The 15,406-nt window shown below is 40.4% G+C and overlaps 1 protein-coding gene across 1 annotated transcript; it reads right to left on the bottom strand.

The window, feature by feature from the left end:
• Positions 1 to 1,437: 1,437 nt before the first annotated feature.
• On the bottom strand, positions 1,438 to 10,684 carry wfs1b (Wolfram syndrome 1b (wolframin)). The gene is made up of 10 exons (XM_026194679.2): positions 10,491 to 10,684; positions 8,813 to 9,208; positions 6,471 to 6,547; positions 6,144 to 6,288; positions 5,860 to 6,033; positions 5,694 to 5,774; positions 5,399 to 5,559; positions 4,249 to 4,485; positions 4,044 to 4,162; positions 1,438 to 3,901 (listed from the first exon to the last, which is right to left on the bottom strand). The coding sequence occupies exons 2-10, from the start codon at positions 9,204 to 9,206 to the stop codon at positions 2,353 to 2,355; spliced, it is 2,937 nt and encodes a 978-aa protein (XP_026050464.2). The 5' UTR covers positions 9,207 to 9,208; positions 10,491 to 10,684; the 3' UTR covers positions 1,438 to 2,352.
• Positions 10,685 to 15,406: the final 4,722 nt, after the last annotated feature.

Genomic DNA, 15,406 nt, shown 5'->3' with positions numbered 1-15,406 from the left:
GCTGATGTGTTTATTTTTTAGAAAACAGCAAATTCTTTTATCTGTCCTTTTTTGTTCCTTTTGCTTTTTTCTGTCGGTTGTAGCCTACTCCACGTCCTTACCACACTAAGCCACATATTTTTGTGTTAATGTATGTTGATGACATCAAAATTGTCAAACGAACAGTTATAAATAATGTTAATATGTTTTTTTCTGAATAAAGATTTCAACGAAATTGCATCCAATGGGCGTATCATTGTGATTTTCATTACTGTTTAGTTAGGAAGTCCTAACATTGCTTAACTGTTAATATGTACCCTTTATATGGCTTTTCAAGTTATGTAGTGTAAGGCGCCACCTTGTGTTATTATGCACTTATTACATGTGGATTTAAAATTGCTAAGGGATTTAATAATGAATGAATTTAATTGAAATAATTACCAAGTTTCATGATTCTGCACATTTTTTCTGTCTGGTTATCTTTCTTCTTCTATCTGCCTAAACTTGAGTTTAAAACCCCCACAATCATCTATTTTATGCTTTAATGACAGTTAATCTGAGCAAAATACATTTCTTCATAATTTAAAAATAACTTGTGTTAACGCTTCATAAATATCAGAAGTTTTTCTTTCAGTCTCTGCTGAAAATCGAATCATTTTGCGTGTTGTTCACCGTCTTCATTGTTCCAGTGTAAATCAAACTCTTCTTATTGGACACATTAACTTGTAGCAGGAAAGGCGCTTGCGTTAAATAATAATTTTAAATGGTTCTGCTCCTATCACAAAGTTGTGTTTTACATAGAAAGTCGTGTCAGAATTTGGCGTAATTAAGATGAAAACATGGATCATGAACACTTTTGCCCGGTCATGGGAGTGTAATGATGTGGGGGATATTTTCTTGGAATACTTTGGGCCCTTTACTACAAAATTAATAGCATTTTATTCACAGAGTATTGTTGCTGACCACGTCCATCCCTTTATGCTCACCGTGTACCCGTCTTCTGTTGGCTTCTTCCAGCAGGATATCACACCATGTTCACTACCACGTTCAAATCATCTCAAACTGGTTTGTTGAGCATGACAGTGAGTTCACTGTGAGAAAATCAGTGAGTTCCATCTTAGCACCTTTGGGATGTGGCGGAACAGGAGATTCACATTATGGAGGTGCAGCTGGCAAATCTGCAGCATCTGTATGATGCTGTCATGTCAACATGAACCAAACTCTCTGAGGAATGTTCCCTGAATCTTGCTGAATTTGTGCCATGAAAAATTAAAGCAGTGCTGAAGGCAAAAGGGAGGTCCAGGGTACTAGCAAGATATGATTAATAAAGTGGCCAGTGAGTGTTTAATGCAAGAAAAATCCAATAAATTACATAAGGGCTAGGATCTTGTTTGAATTTTGTGTCTAAAGATCAGTAAAATATAAATGATTTTTTAATAAAACTGCAACACACACACATTTGATTTCTTAAAATATTTATAGGACACAGTACAGAAAAAAGTAGTGACAACCTAACTTAAACCACATCATCACTCTGGGATCGCAAATATATTAATCAATATATTAAATCCCTGCACAGCAGAGATGACGACAAATACAGAGAAGACAGACATGAAGGTAAAGAAAGCCAAACCTGGTTAACTGTTCTGTAATAAATAAAAGCTCTGATGCAGCAGAGCTCTTAGAGACTTAATTTAGTCTAATTGCTCCCAAATAATATGCTTCAGAAGGCACTTGAAATCTGTATGTACGTTAAATAATTATAGGCAAAACATATCTATATGACAACCTTGCCTTCAACAGCGGTAGCTACACAACGATGCATGTGCACTTCAACAAGGCAAGTGCAGAAGATCAACACTGATGGTTTTGGCCACAAAAAGTCACGACATACAGAAAGATTTGCAGATGTAGTGTTTGCATAGCATCCAGTAACAAATCAAAATCATGTCATTACTATACTTAAGATGATTAGCTTAAACCGGATGAAATGTTCATAACAAGCTGAACACAGCGAGGTTTACATGACGTTTTTCCTCATGTGGCGTTCGGCAGTAAAGTACTTAAAAACCACATTGTTGTGTGCTTCTTGTTTTTTAGCATTAACTGTTTCTTCATTATATGTAGTCACGCATTTTGGCTCAAAAGCCCCACGCGCACGCGCACACGCACGCGCACACACACACACACACACACACACACACACACACACACACACACACACACACACACGATAGATCACATATCTGAAGGTCCATCTACTTTTCTACAGTAAGACACTCAAAAATATTGCTGTCTGATTCTTTTAAGATCAGTGGGTAAAAATCATTAGTGTTCTTCACTGATGACAGTGTTATCCCCCAACCATCTCGTCTATCCTCCCTGCTTTGTCACAACCTCTGCTTCGGTCTCCGTCTCTGAGTGTTGTCCGAGCTGTGCAGTCAGGAAGGGGTTGAAGAAGAAGTCAAAACCGAACTGGAGGGCATTCTGGGCCGTACGCCTCCAGTCATGTTCAATCTTGTACTGTCTGCGGCTGGGAAGGCGGGCGTCGCCGCATGACATGCAGTGAATGGCTTTCAGTTCAAACACAGGCCATTTGGAGCCTAAACGCCCCTCCAGTATGGTACTGAACTCCACCAGGCTGCCAGTGTTTAAGTGTAAAAGCACAGACTTGAACTCGTTACTAGCCCGCAGTACTATGTCCTTAGTAGCGTCTTCATCCTCGATGATGGTCCCGTTCCTGGATTTCCTCTCGAGCGGCATGCCCATTGTAACTTCAAACTTGTATCGGTCAAACCGTTTGATGTGACATTCGTGCTTTGCCAGTTTTTTAAGTTTACACAGAGGATCTTCAGGAGGAGGAGCTGGGGCGGGCAGAGGCTGGGGCTCGGCGGTCGCATTCTTCAAGTCATCACACAGAGGATATGGCTCACCGTACAGGCACCGCATCCAGTTCCCTACAAATACAGGCAGCAGGTTGATAACCGACTGCGGCCCGTTCTCAATGTCGGTCACACGGACATATTTGAATCGTCCCGTCCATGTGACACGATGTCCTTCCAGATGAGAGCAGAGAATCTGGGTTTGGGCCATGTTGGACTCCTTCCAGGCCAGAGGGCCGCAAAGGTTGCTGTACTCAGGCCACGTCAGGGTGGAGTTGTACACCTTCATGCCCTCAGACCTGTAGACGTACATCCAGCAGAAGAGCACCACAGCACTGAGCCAAACCAGGATGAGCTTGACAACACTGCTCCGCGACAAAGACCGAAACACCTTGATGGGGTTGAGGCTGAAGCGAGTCCAAAGCCTCAGCACCACCGGCACAAAGCAAACAGTCAGCGTGACCACCATCTTGGTGACCTCCAGGGTGAGAAACCACTGCACTAACTGGATGATGAGCATCGCAGCCATACCCAGTGAAAGTATAGGAAGGGCAAACAGGAAGAGGAAGTAGCCCACACATGTGCGGATGAGTCCTATTGCCGAGGCATTATTAAGGAACACCAAGCAAAGCTCGCACCAAGTGAAGCAAACCAAGTAGGGCACCAAGCACAGATAGGTGCCCTTAAAGCCTCTCAGCTGGGCCATACGGAAGAGGAGATAGACAAGGTGTCCATACAGCAGACATGGCATCCCCAGGTTTAATGCCACGATATCTCCAAGAGGCACAGTGATGAAAGTCTTCCCGAACATTCGGAGGAACCACAGGGACTCCGGGAAGAATTGAGTGAGGGAGCATGCTCCAGAGAGGACCTCTGTGACGAGGGCTTTACGAGCGAAGAGCTGAGCTGAGGCATGAAGGCTGAGGAAGGCGGTAATGGTGAAGAAAAGAGCAACAGCAGCCAGTTCTGAGCAGGGGATCCAGGATTTATCAGCTACAGGGAAGGAGAAAACCACAAAGACCACCGAGAGCAGGAAGTACCTGATAAAGCAAAAAAAAAGTAATTGTTCTCCTGCAGAAACAGTTCAATTCTTCTTTATGGTAATATTAAAGGAAGAAAAGATCAAATTGAAGCTAATCTTTACATTATTAAACTACTGGAAACTGAGTGATGTGGACTTACAGATAAGGCTCCAAGTGTGTCCATCCAAAGTTGGTCTCAGCCTGCTCCAGGTCGAGACCAGGTTCAAACTGAGCAAGCAGGTCTGTCAGAGCCTGGAAATGTTCCCACGCTTTAGAATTCTGTAGAAAAAAATGTTTTGTTTTAATAAAACAAAGGTACTATATTATCAGAAATCAATAAATACGTCTAGTACATCGTGACAAACCTGAAATACACGCAGTGTGCAGATGACCATGGAGAAGAACGAGAGGTAGAAAACCAGCAGGGGGATGATGAAGATGAAGAACTCGATTGTGAGGTTGGAGATGATAAAGAAGAATATAAGTGCGTTAACGTGGTGGGTGGGGATCAGGGCGCTGAGCCACTGCATGCCCGCTCGTGACGCCCAGTCGATAAGATGCTCTTTTATCTCGAGAAGGGCGTATAGAGGAAACTTCAGCAGCTTTGAAAAAAACAAGGAAGACAGAATCAGTACGTCGCAGAGATGGAATCAGACAAACAAAATTTTTAAAAATTGAATGACTAAAAAACTTTTTCTGGTGATGTTAAAACAGCTGCCTTGATAAGACAAACCTATGAAACCCACTTCCCACAGGGACTTGAAGGCTATTTAATGTGTTTCTTTGGGGAAATTTATTTATTTATTTATTTTTTAGAAATACGGTGGAAAAAGAGAAGGTGCAGATCTAGTTAATGAGATGATCCTGAGAAAATCAGTTTAGTTTAGACCTGAACACTTAAAACTAGCTATACAACTGATGCTCCCCCCCCCCTTTTTGATGAAGCTATTAATTATTATTCATAATCTGGTCCAAAAGAAGCCAGGAATACTCCCCGAAAAAACAAACAAACAAACAAAAAAAGAAGTTCACCGGAAATCTGAAGTCCCAAAAAACATTATCATTTGTGACTGGTTAAAATTTTCAGTGCACTGCAACTTTTAATGTTCATTCAGTGAGTGTATTTGAATTATTTCTGGCTGTTAAATTAAGGATCATATCAACTGACGACTACACAGGTGAAGCTTTGGCTGCACACCTGGTCGTGCTTCAGGTGAATTTATGTCAGGTGAACATTCACATCCTGACTGATCAAGCTTCACTTGAGCTGTTATTATGTGTAATAAACCAGCTTCCAACTGAATATTAACACAAAGGAATGGAAAATGATTTAGAAATATAATTAGATGGTTGATTTTCTTCCACAAAGGCTAATAGTGAAAGAATGAAAACATAGCAGGACCGAAACTGATTAAGTTGCAGAATTTCTTTCACTTTTTCACAGATTTACTAAACTCAAGACAAGCAGAGCGTGAAAAGAAGACGACAAAGGCAGACCACTACCCCCCAAACCACCTTTTGATGCAGGGGCAGTTCATCTGGATTTTTCACTACTATTTCATCATCGTCATCATCATCATCCCCTCCTGCAGCAGCCATAACTGGTGAGGGTGCAATACCCTGGGCGTACTTCTTGGTCATCTCAACAAAGTCATCAAGACCCACATGGGAACTGGCTGCAAAGAAGTACAGAAGAAATATTAGTACTTTTATTTTACTCTGACAGGTCTGTAGGACACTTTGGGCTTGAGGAAATGACAAATTGTGCATGTTTAATCCCATTAGAAGACACATTTCAGACCACACATACCCTCACTGGTGACCATAGTCTCCAAGACTCTCCTCTGTTTCTTAGCAGACCTGTTTAGGGGACCAGGGGAAACTGGTGTGTCTGCAGAGGGTAGAAAGTATAATTTTAAAAAATGAATGCCTTCAAAATGTAAATGATTTGAAATACAGTATTATTCCTCTCGGACCCGGCTCTGTGTTAACATGTTCAACGTTCTCTAGCATCTCAGAAACGGGCACCGACTTCTTCCTCTCTGGGTTTAACTTCCAGTACATGAGCAGAGCTGCCTTCCTCACTCCTCTCTCAAAACGAGTCTCTGTACACAACTTCTTCACCTCCTCAAAGTTTTCCAGTGTGATGCCTGAAGAACAAATGAGGATGAATGCACAGACGAACATTAGCTCAATCATGCTCCAGTTTCACACTGGTTCCATTCTTCTAAAAGCTGTGCACTAAGAGTAGCAGTCATACCTTTCCTGGAGGCCAAACACTGCTGCAGCAGTCTGACCGCATCCTTGCGGCCCTGTTTAGCAGCCTGGACGAGCCAAGTGACCGCTGTGCAGTTGTTCAGTTCTTCATCGCTTTCTTCTGCCAATGCCAGGAAGTAGCGGCCCATCTGTGCAGACACACACAGACTTTTAGACTTGCAACACAAGCATTACTGTGACTTAGTGACCTGTCCGTCCTATCAGCATGTCACTCTAAAATAAAATGTATAATTACTTAGCTCATATGCTCTGTCATCACCATATGGCGACTAAAGTCCACAGTGTCTGCAGTATGATCATTGCCACTAACCTTAGTCTGTGCTTTGGCATCACCTGACTTTGCTCTCTCCTCCAAATCCTCAAAGCTGACCTCCTCCTCTGGCTCCTCTGAAACAGAAAATACATTTTCAAAATCCATCCAGTAGATTTTAGGGCTCTTTCAAATCTTTCCACCTTGGACACCTACTAAGGTAACCCTTGTTTTTCTTTTTTTTGAAATCATTGTTTTCTGTGGTATTTCTAGCCCGCTTCCAGAGCACTGGGTGTGCATCAGAGGCCAGTTAGGGTGATATCTGCTTGTACAGCTTACTGGGGCTGGCCTTGGAAAAACTAAGAACCTATTTCGTTTTAAATATCTTTATTAGTAAGCATATATAATACAAGTTATAACTGTTAGGCTGAAATTAATGCTTCAGTTTTTAACCAGTTAGTTTTGTAATTCCTAATAGAAAGCTCTGGAAACTGGCATGATAATGACAGAAACTAAGGGTTACCCCCTAGTAGGTGTCCAAGGGGCAAAGAGTTCATTGAGACCTGCTGGATTTGGAAGGGACCTTTGGTTCCATTGTTTCAGAGTCAATGGGTGATTTGAATAGGGTTTTGGTTAGATCCTTTAAATAAGATGTGTATTTAACTCGAGCTTTAGACATTTTCAAATGTGTTGTTTTACCATATAATATACATACAAATATCACATTTGTAAATTTTGAAGGTTTAATAGAGTGCCAGTCCATTTACAGGGCTAACACAGAGAGACAGAAAGACAACCAATCATGCTCACTCCTCGCCAACTGAAGCCTAACACTAGCCCTTTACTTCTGCCAGCAGCAATTATGATTGAACCACCGCTGAAGTTCTGTTAGTTGTGTTAATAAGGCTGAGCAAAACATGCCAGTGACTTTAACACGACTTCAGTGGTTTTATTTTCCTAAAGTTTTTTTTAATTAATTAATTTATTTATTTTTAACTCAAAATCATATAGAAAGATGCCATTTGTCCAGGGAACCGAAGTCACACCAACTTCCAGTTTGTCTTACAAAAAACCTCCCTGCTGTACTCTATGTGATCATTTCAGGGACACAGCTTTGAAAGTGAGCACAGCTGTCCCACACAGGGTGCTGTTTAAACCTTCTGTTAGAGAGCAACAGCCAATCAGAGGATGGTGGCCTTAAAGGTAAGAGAGATAAAATAATTTGGTTCAGGCAGTGGATGAATGACGTTGTATAAGAAAAATATAAATTACTTGAACTCTAATTCGCGCAGAGCTAACCAAGAAAAGTCCAAGAATAAACATATGGAGCTTGATATTATGCCCACTTAAAAAAAACCCAAAAAACCCCCCAAAACCCAGCTATTTAATATATTAGGTTTTCTTCGGGTTTTTCAAAGGAGCAACTACTCCTTATTACTCTACATTTTTAAATACTCTGCAGATGTTCCCAACAAACAAAAATAGAAACAAGACACCAGCTCAGTGTGGCAATCTGTGACATCAGTGATCCCAGTGCATGAGCATGAGTCACATCCTTCCAGAAACAGCTTTGGCCTTGACAAGACCTGATAATACCACAGAGCCCTCTTGGTTTAATTATCATCTTCCTTTGGCTAATGATTTCTGCTACTCTTAAATCCCAGTTCTCCAAAGGAACAGGATCTCACACCGAAAATGTGTCTGCTTCCCGTAAAGTAAGCGGTCATATTTGTTCTGTTTAAAACTAACAGCAGGAAAAACAGACGTGGAAACACTTTTCCGTCATGCAGGCTGTAAGTGATACTGGTGAGTGAAAGTGGTCTGCCTGTGCCTGCGGATCTCAAGAAGCAGAAGAAATTGTGAAGCATCCAGTAACTTACACTGGTAAAGCCACGTACACTTTAACCATCTGCCTGAGCTCTAAAATAACTGTTTATTTAGCACAGCAAACAGCTGCTGCTCATTCTCCTGGTGTGCAAACACTTCCACAGTGGTGCAGTCCATCTCCCTGTTTTACTTTCAGTACATTCAGAACTTTAAGACACTTAATTATATTATTTTAGACAGTTAAAGAAACTGGAAAGTGTTTACTTATGAAATGACTGAGCAGGTAAGCTAAGTATATAAATCACTGCAAAGGGTTAAAAAGATAAAAAGTGCTATTCCCCTTCAACCAAAAGACGTCTTACTTGCATACCATATTTGTTTAGTTTAAAAAACACATGTGAAACCATCTTTTCTCTTCAGGTCAGCAAAAAGGGAGAGGCTGCTTTACATGCTGAGGTAAATGTCTGTGGTCATGGAAACACTGCACTGCACATACACAGTAACCTGGGAGTGTTGGCTGCACTGATTCCTGAAGAAGTGCAAAGTGAAGGTCGAAGGTCAGTTTTGATTCTCACCTTGCTCTGGTGTGGGAGGAGTCTGTGGAATTGTTGCAGGACCTCCAGCAGCTGATGATCCAGTCATGGGATTCCCCGTAGACGCGGCGTTTAGCTGAGATCTGCCCCCCTGGGAGAGGCTCCTGATTGGTTGCCGAAGAGGCGAGGTTGTCGGTGTGGAAAGGGAGGAACAGCGGTAAAGAGGATTTGGGGAAGTCCGAGGGGAGGCAGTAGAGGGAGAAGATGAGGGTGTTGCTGGAGGTGTTGGCATTGTGAGTTTAGGATTTGGCCAGTTTGAATTTGTCGTAGTTGAGTTGACAGATGAGCTGCGAGAAGAAGGTCCGGGTCTCAGGGTGGTAGGAGACGAAGGGTCCAGTTTGGAGGCGGATGAACTGGCAGTTAGTGAAGGATCCATGGCTGAAATTACATCAGATTTTTTAATCAATTAGGAATGTTTTGGGGAACAAACACAATCCCTGTGATTTATGAAAAATTATGAACAAAACATTACTGTGGTAATACTAGTAATGCTGCAGTGTGTGAAAAACAGCAATGCATATACAGTATGAAGCACATGTTCAAGGACAAGCAGCTAACAGAGTGCACCTGTTGCAAAGTAACAGGTGTTTTGAAAGGTTGTGTTCCCTCATCATCACATGAGTGAGATTTTACTGGGGGGGGGAACAATCAAACAACCAGTCACAGCCGATGGCTGTCTTCCTTGAGCCTGGTTTTTGCCACTGTCACCAAGTGCTTACTCATAGGGGGCCATGTGATTGTTGTGGTTTCTTCCCATTTTCAATATTCTAGTGTCTTTACAATATAACGTGTCTTGGTAGGACTGTTGTTGTGAATTAGTGCTATATAAATAAAAATGAACTGAATGCAGTATGTACCAAATATTCATGAGGAATTTTTAAATTAGATTTTTAGTGTGTTTGGTTTTTTTTGTTTTTTGTTTTTTAAGTGTGGAGGGGTGTGCTTGGTCTCACAAAGTGTTTAGGAAGGTGGTATGTCAACCACATGAATACCACTACCAAAACTTCTCAGAATTTATAACAAGACTTTCAATTGTCTTCAGTAAACCTCTCATAGGTTTTAATATTGTGCATAACTGATGTAAAATGTGTCATTTGATTACTATAAAAGAAAAGCTGCTTTCATACTACAGACGAAACCAACAGATCTCAGCCACGTAGCTCAGACTCAGGCAGATTTCCAAAACAAATGTAATATTTACCTCTGTTATCCTAGAAAGCTCCTTTCCTTTTACTAATTAAGGCCAAATAATCCCACACACATTTTTGTTCAGATGTGTGTTACGAAGTCTATAGTCTATTTTAGATATTATTAACCGAGCCCTGGGTAGCTATATTGAGAAGGTGACATCCTTAAAGTGCAATGACTGCAAATCAAGTGTCCTGGTGCCCCTCTTGGATAAGCAGGACAGGGCTCCGATGACAATAACTTTGCCGATAAAGGGGACTTCCAAACTAAATTTAGCACTCTTAATAAACGTTAGCGGCAAAAAGAACGCTAAATACACACACAATGCCATTTCTATATATAGGGCTACTGCATTTGATATTAAAAAGACAGCAGCAATTGGATGTGGCAGGAGGCGTTAGCTGAAATAACCGGTGCTTTAGGAGCTAACGCTAACGAGCGCTGACATTCAACACTTCTAATGTCGGCTTACCTTTCCCGTGACAACACCAGTTTAATTAAACCCTCCAGATTAAATTGCTTCTCGGTTTGTTCACTATTTAGAGTCCCAACTCATTCTTCCATCCCCCCCTGAAATCCGCACGTCCTCTGTTTTTTGTGGTCAAACTCCAAACACACACGACGCGCCGGAAAGTCTGTCAGCTGCTCCACTCCACGTCCACGCCTACTTTTCATTCTGCGCAAGGTGATTGGAAAGCGCCGAAAGCTTGTTTTTATTGATTAGGATTTGATTGGCTGCAGTGGCAGGAAGTTCAAATAACCCTAAAGTCAAGAGAAATCAACTGTCGAACGACTAATATATCAAGAACATTTGTTAGAATTCATTTAGCATGAGGACAGAAAAAAATGAGTTCAACGGACTACGTCTAACAACGAGTTACTATTTTAGAGCTCGAGGTTCCTTTAAATTCTCCTATTTGTTTTTATGAGTCGTTTATCGATGTATATTTTTTATGCTCGCAAAAACGCAATATTGATTTTGTACCAACAGATGGCAACACAAAACTAAACTAAACTTAGCTATACTCATAATTAAATGTATGGGTTTTGATAATTGAAGTGGATTTGTTTTGTTGAAAAATTATTAGAAAAGAAATGTGCTTTTCTTTAGTATTTATTTAAATACTTTTATTCTAAGTAGAAACATAATCCTTCCCCTGCTCTTTCTCCATATAGCAAAGATTAAATCCTTTGTTTATTATGTATCACTATTATGATATGATAAAGAATGATGCTGTAATGAGGGAAAGATGCAAAGCTAGGACTGTCAAATTGATTGTGGAAATTTGCAAAAATAGTGTAATTTACTGTAAGTCAAATTTAAGAAATACCAGTGTAAGGTGTTACGCCAAACAATTAAGCAATCAGGTTTACTTTAGAGTCTTTCTCCCACAAGCATGTGTAATAATTTTATCCAGACTCCACAGATTAAGATCCACACATAGAGTGCAGACAAGTTAAAGCTATTTACAGGGTAACATAATAGATTTTTTAAAACGTGTGACAGCATGCCACTAAATATATGAATGGAATGGAATAAACATCTTGCAGGTTTCATTCTGTGAAAAATAATGTGTTGATTGAGATCAGACTATAAGATCTGCAAGAGTCTCAGTAACAGACAAGAAAAGGAAAACATTCAGTTCAGACTATGCTCGGAGGAAGGGCACTTAGTAAAAAAAAAAGGAAGGAAGGAGTGCAGACAATTAAAGGAGTTTAAAGACATTGGGACTCGGGGGGGAAAGAGTGAGATTAAAGTTCAAGTGTAGAAAGTTCAAGAGTAGATAGCACACTGTGGGAAAAGATGGAAATGAGGGCAGTAATTGCTTAACTGCAGTTGCACTAAAGCAGTTATGCAAATGGTTCTCGATTAGTAGATTAACACAATCCAGTTGAGAGGATAATCAGGACCCTTACAGTGCTTTTGGTCTCTCACATGTATGCACACCTGCAATCTGCATACATCAGGAAATCTGTCTTTTAAATGGGCTTAGACACACATGCACTCAGAGATGTGTCTCTCCTAAACTAAGCAAATCAGCTCTGGATAGTTATTTGTATTATTTAGCTTGTTATGAGTCCAGATCTTTTGATTATGCAAATCCCCTTTGCAGATTTGTCAGGACTGCACTGCCCGTGCCTGAGACGGTCACAGTCAACAGTTGTGGGTTTTTAAAATGTGGTAATTACTGAGGTAATTGAACCCTGAAACAGGCTGTTCTTAATAACTCCAGTCTGCTTGCTTTCTCTCTCACTTTCAGTGTATACCCTCCAGGAAGTAATGACTCAAGACTCAAGCAATGGAGACTCCCCATCATGTTTTCTGTCTGGTAAACTTTCTCATGCAGCTGCAGTGATTGGAAACGGTTACATGACACAACATGGCACTGAGAGATTTTGTCCAGGATGCACTTGAATCGCCTCCTCTGTCTCTAGGTAACAGGTCTCTGTATGTAAAATAGAAGCTTCGCCTACAGAGTCCCCCTGTAAACCCAATATCTCTCACAGGAAGAGCGATCTGAGAAGGAGGAGGAGGAGATGAGGTATGGTCTGTAACCATAGCAACCAGAAGGGTTATATGAGAACGGACACTGACTGGAGTGAAGGTGAGTATTTCTAACTCAAATGCAGCCCAGTCACTGTTTTGACCTTTGAAGTTGCTCTCTGTAGAGAAATGGGCTGCTGTACTGGGTGCACTGCATCCAGCTGATACTTTGGTCAAATACAAGACCCAAGGAACATTTTTGTAAAGCACATAGTCTTTACGTAGCATTTGTTGATAAGAAATATATAAACGACATCACAGGCAAGCAACATGTTGTCCTGCAATCCGCTTTACATTGAGGATTGAAATGAAGTAATCCAACTCTCATACAGGGCCACTGTCTAAATATCTTGAAACATGAACCACTTGGATTAATATAACTCCAAAAAGTCTCAACGTGCTTAAATCACTGGAAATTCCAACAGGCTTTTTAAATGTGGAAAACTCAACTCCTTCCCATGGGTTAATTCCCAGCTTCAGGCAGAACTCACATATTGATCTGGCAGTTTTGAGCCTTGAGAGAAACAAGGGTGGAGGAAAACACAGCACTTACACAATGACGGCAGAAATAATTGCATGGAAACAAGCTTTAGTTGTAACTGTTTAGATCTTGGTTGTTGATCTTGATATTACGTGCTTTGTCTCAATAGATGAAAACGCCACAATACTGGTACAGAATTTAATGTGATTTTAGATGCAGTAATTCACAGTGCATAGCATAAATACAAGCTCTAAAGTAAGATTTCTATCTTAATATCAGAGGTTCAATTACAAACTGAAAAGTTATGCAACACATTGTTTAAACTTTTTTCCACCCCAAAAACGATGCTAATACAACACAATAACTGCTGTGGCTGACTCACACTCCCCGTGATGTGGCTATAATGGCACACTGTATTTCTTGAGCTTTTAAATACTAGTGCTTTCTAGTGGAACATCTGAGTGCTTTTGAAAGCAGTTTTTCCATTAAACATATCGTATTTTGGCTAAATGGTCAACGTAGAGAAAAATCTCCTTTACTTTCTTTGAAAGTGCTTTAACAGGTGAAAACGCCTTAAAGACAGATGAAGTCATTCATTCATAATCTGAATGAAGGTTTTGGAAATAGACATGGAACATCAGGCTCTGATTTTTAGTGACTAACAGCAGTGAGTCATGCCTGGGAATCCTAATTACCTTCATATGAAAGTGTTACGTCAGCATGAGCACTGGAGGCTCGAGTTTACATTGTGTTGAATAGGTCAGTTTAGTGGATGGCTGCAGACATGGACTAAAAGGTGAATGTTTCACCAGTCATGTGACTGCCTGTGTGTTTCCATAAAATCCTGCATAAACAACTAAGTAGTTTGATATATTCCTCATCTGATTCTTAGGGCTCCCCTGAATACTAAGAGCCATCTCTAAAAGTTTAATCTGCACACAGTCATGAATATGTTAAGCTTATTATGGACAGCTCTCAGGGATATGCCGAGAACCTAAGATGATTATGTTAAGTTAATAAAAGCGGTGACTCCCCACTTTACCATGTTTCTCATAACCAGACAAAAGAAATGTAAATAAGCTGATTTAACATTTAGTTAGTTTACAAACTAATTAGAGAAAACCTTTACATCTGTGGTAGTGCAGTTTGTCTTCTAGTCAAGGCACAAGACCAGCTTACAGTGTGTTTTTAACCTTAATCTACCATCACTTTGACACTTTAATTATCACCAATTATATCACCCAAATATAATAACACCTCAAATAGGTCCTTTATCTGAGGATGAGAAATCACAAGACCTAATCACAAGGTTAGATTGACGTCAAAAGGAAAAGTTTCCTTTATCCTGTTTCTGTGAACTCTACTCCTGTTGTTTTTTCAGAGTGGGCACTGTAAAAAAACAGACTAAAAAAATATAATGCTGGCTAAAAAAAAAAAAGTACCTCAGGCAAATCAATTCACAGAAACAATCGTCACAGTTCTCTCACATTTGCACCGTGAGACAATGCTTCACCAAAATAAAACCAAACACACAATTATTTCAATATTTTTTGTTGCTGTTTCTTTTCATTTTAATCACTCCATCTGTGTGTCTGCTGGCCTGAGCAGGAGCATGACAGCAGTGCAGCCTAATACCTCAAACTCACCTTATCTGCTTTGCCTGCATTATCTCACTCTAAAATGTCCTGTACATGCAAATATGATCCGTGACAGCTCGGAATAGGTCACGACACAGGCAAAGACTAATGTACACAATTAAAACTCCTTACGGACTGTGTGTTTTGCCTCTTCCACTTCCTGTGCCTTGAAATAATGGGCCGCATATGTTGCTGCCACAGAAAACTGTGAGCATGCATGTATGTGGCCCTGCTGGTGAATGGCAGACAGGCAGGCACAGTGTGGAGAGGCAGAGACAGGCAGCTGTGCGTAAGTAATACAGTCTCTAGAAACTGGGTCACACTCACGCCACTGTCATAATATCAGAGTATTTCACCTACTTTTGTGATCTGACAAGTCATATTGTCCTAGAATAAAATAAATATACCCATACACACATGTAATTACATCATTTAGAGCATCACAGTAACACTATTGAGCACACTGAGGTTGTATGATAAGGTTATTTAGTTCATACAATGAAGCACGGTAAGAAGCACAGTAGGTTTTAAATGAAATATACTGAAAATTATCATCACCATCAAATTTATAATTAATAATTAACACATAATACAAAACAAGCACAAAGGACGATTCAGAGGCATCAATAAAACACTTAAACTGATTGCAAAAGGATATTGGGGGTCATAAGGTGAAATGATGAAAGGATATTAATCAGAAACAGTGTGTTAAAAAGTAAGAAAAT

This window comes from Astatotilapia calliptera, chromosome 2, assembly GCF_964374335.1.
Source record: "Astatotilapia calliptera chromosome 2, fAstCal68.1, whole genome shotgun sequence".
Classification (NCBI taxonomy): domain Eukaryota; kingdom Metazoa; phylum Chordata; class Actinopteri; order Cichliformes; family Cichlidae; genus Astatotilapia; species Astatotilapia calliptera.
The sequence above is the reverse complement of the archived record's forward strand: the minus strand, read 5'-3'. Positions and strand labels throughout refer to the sequence as shown.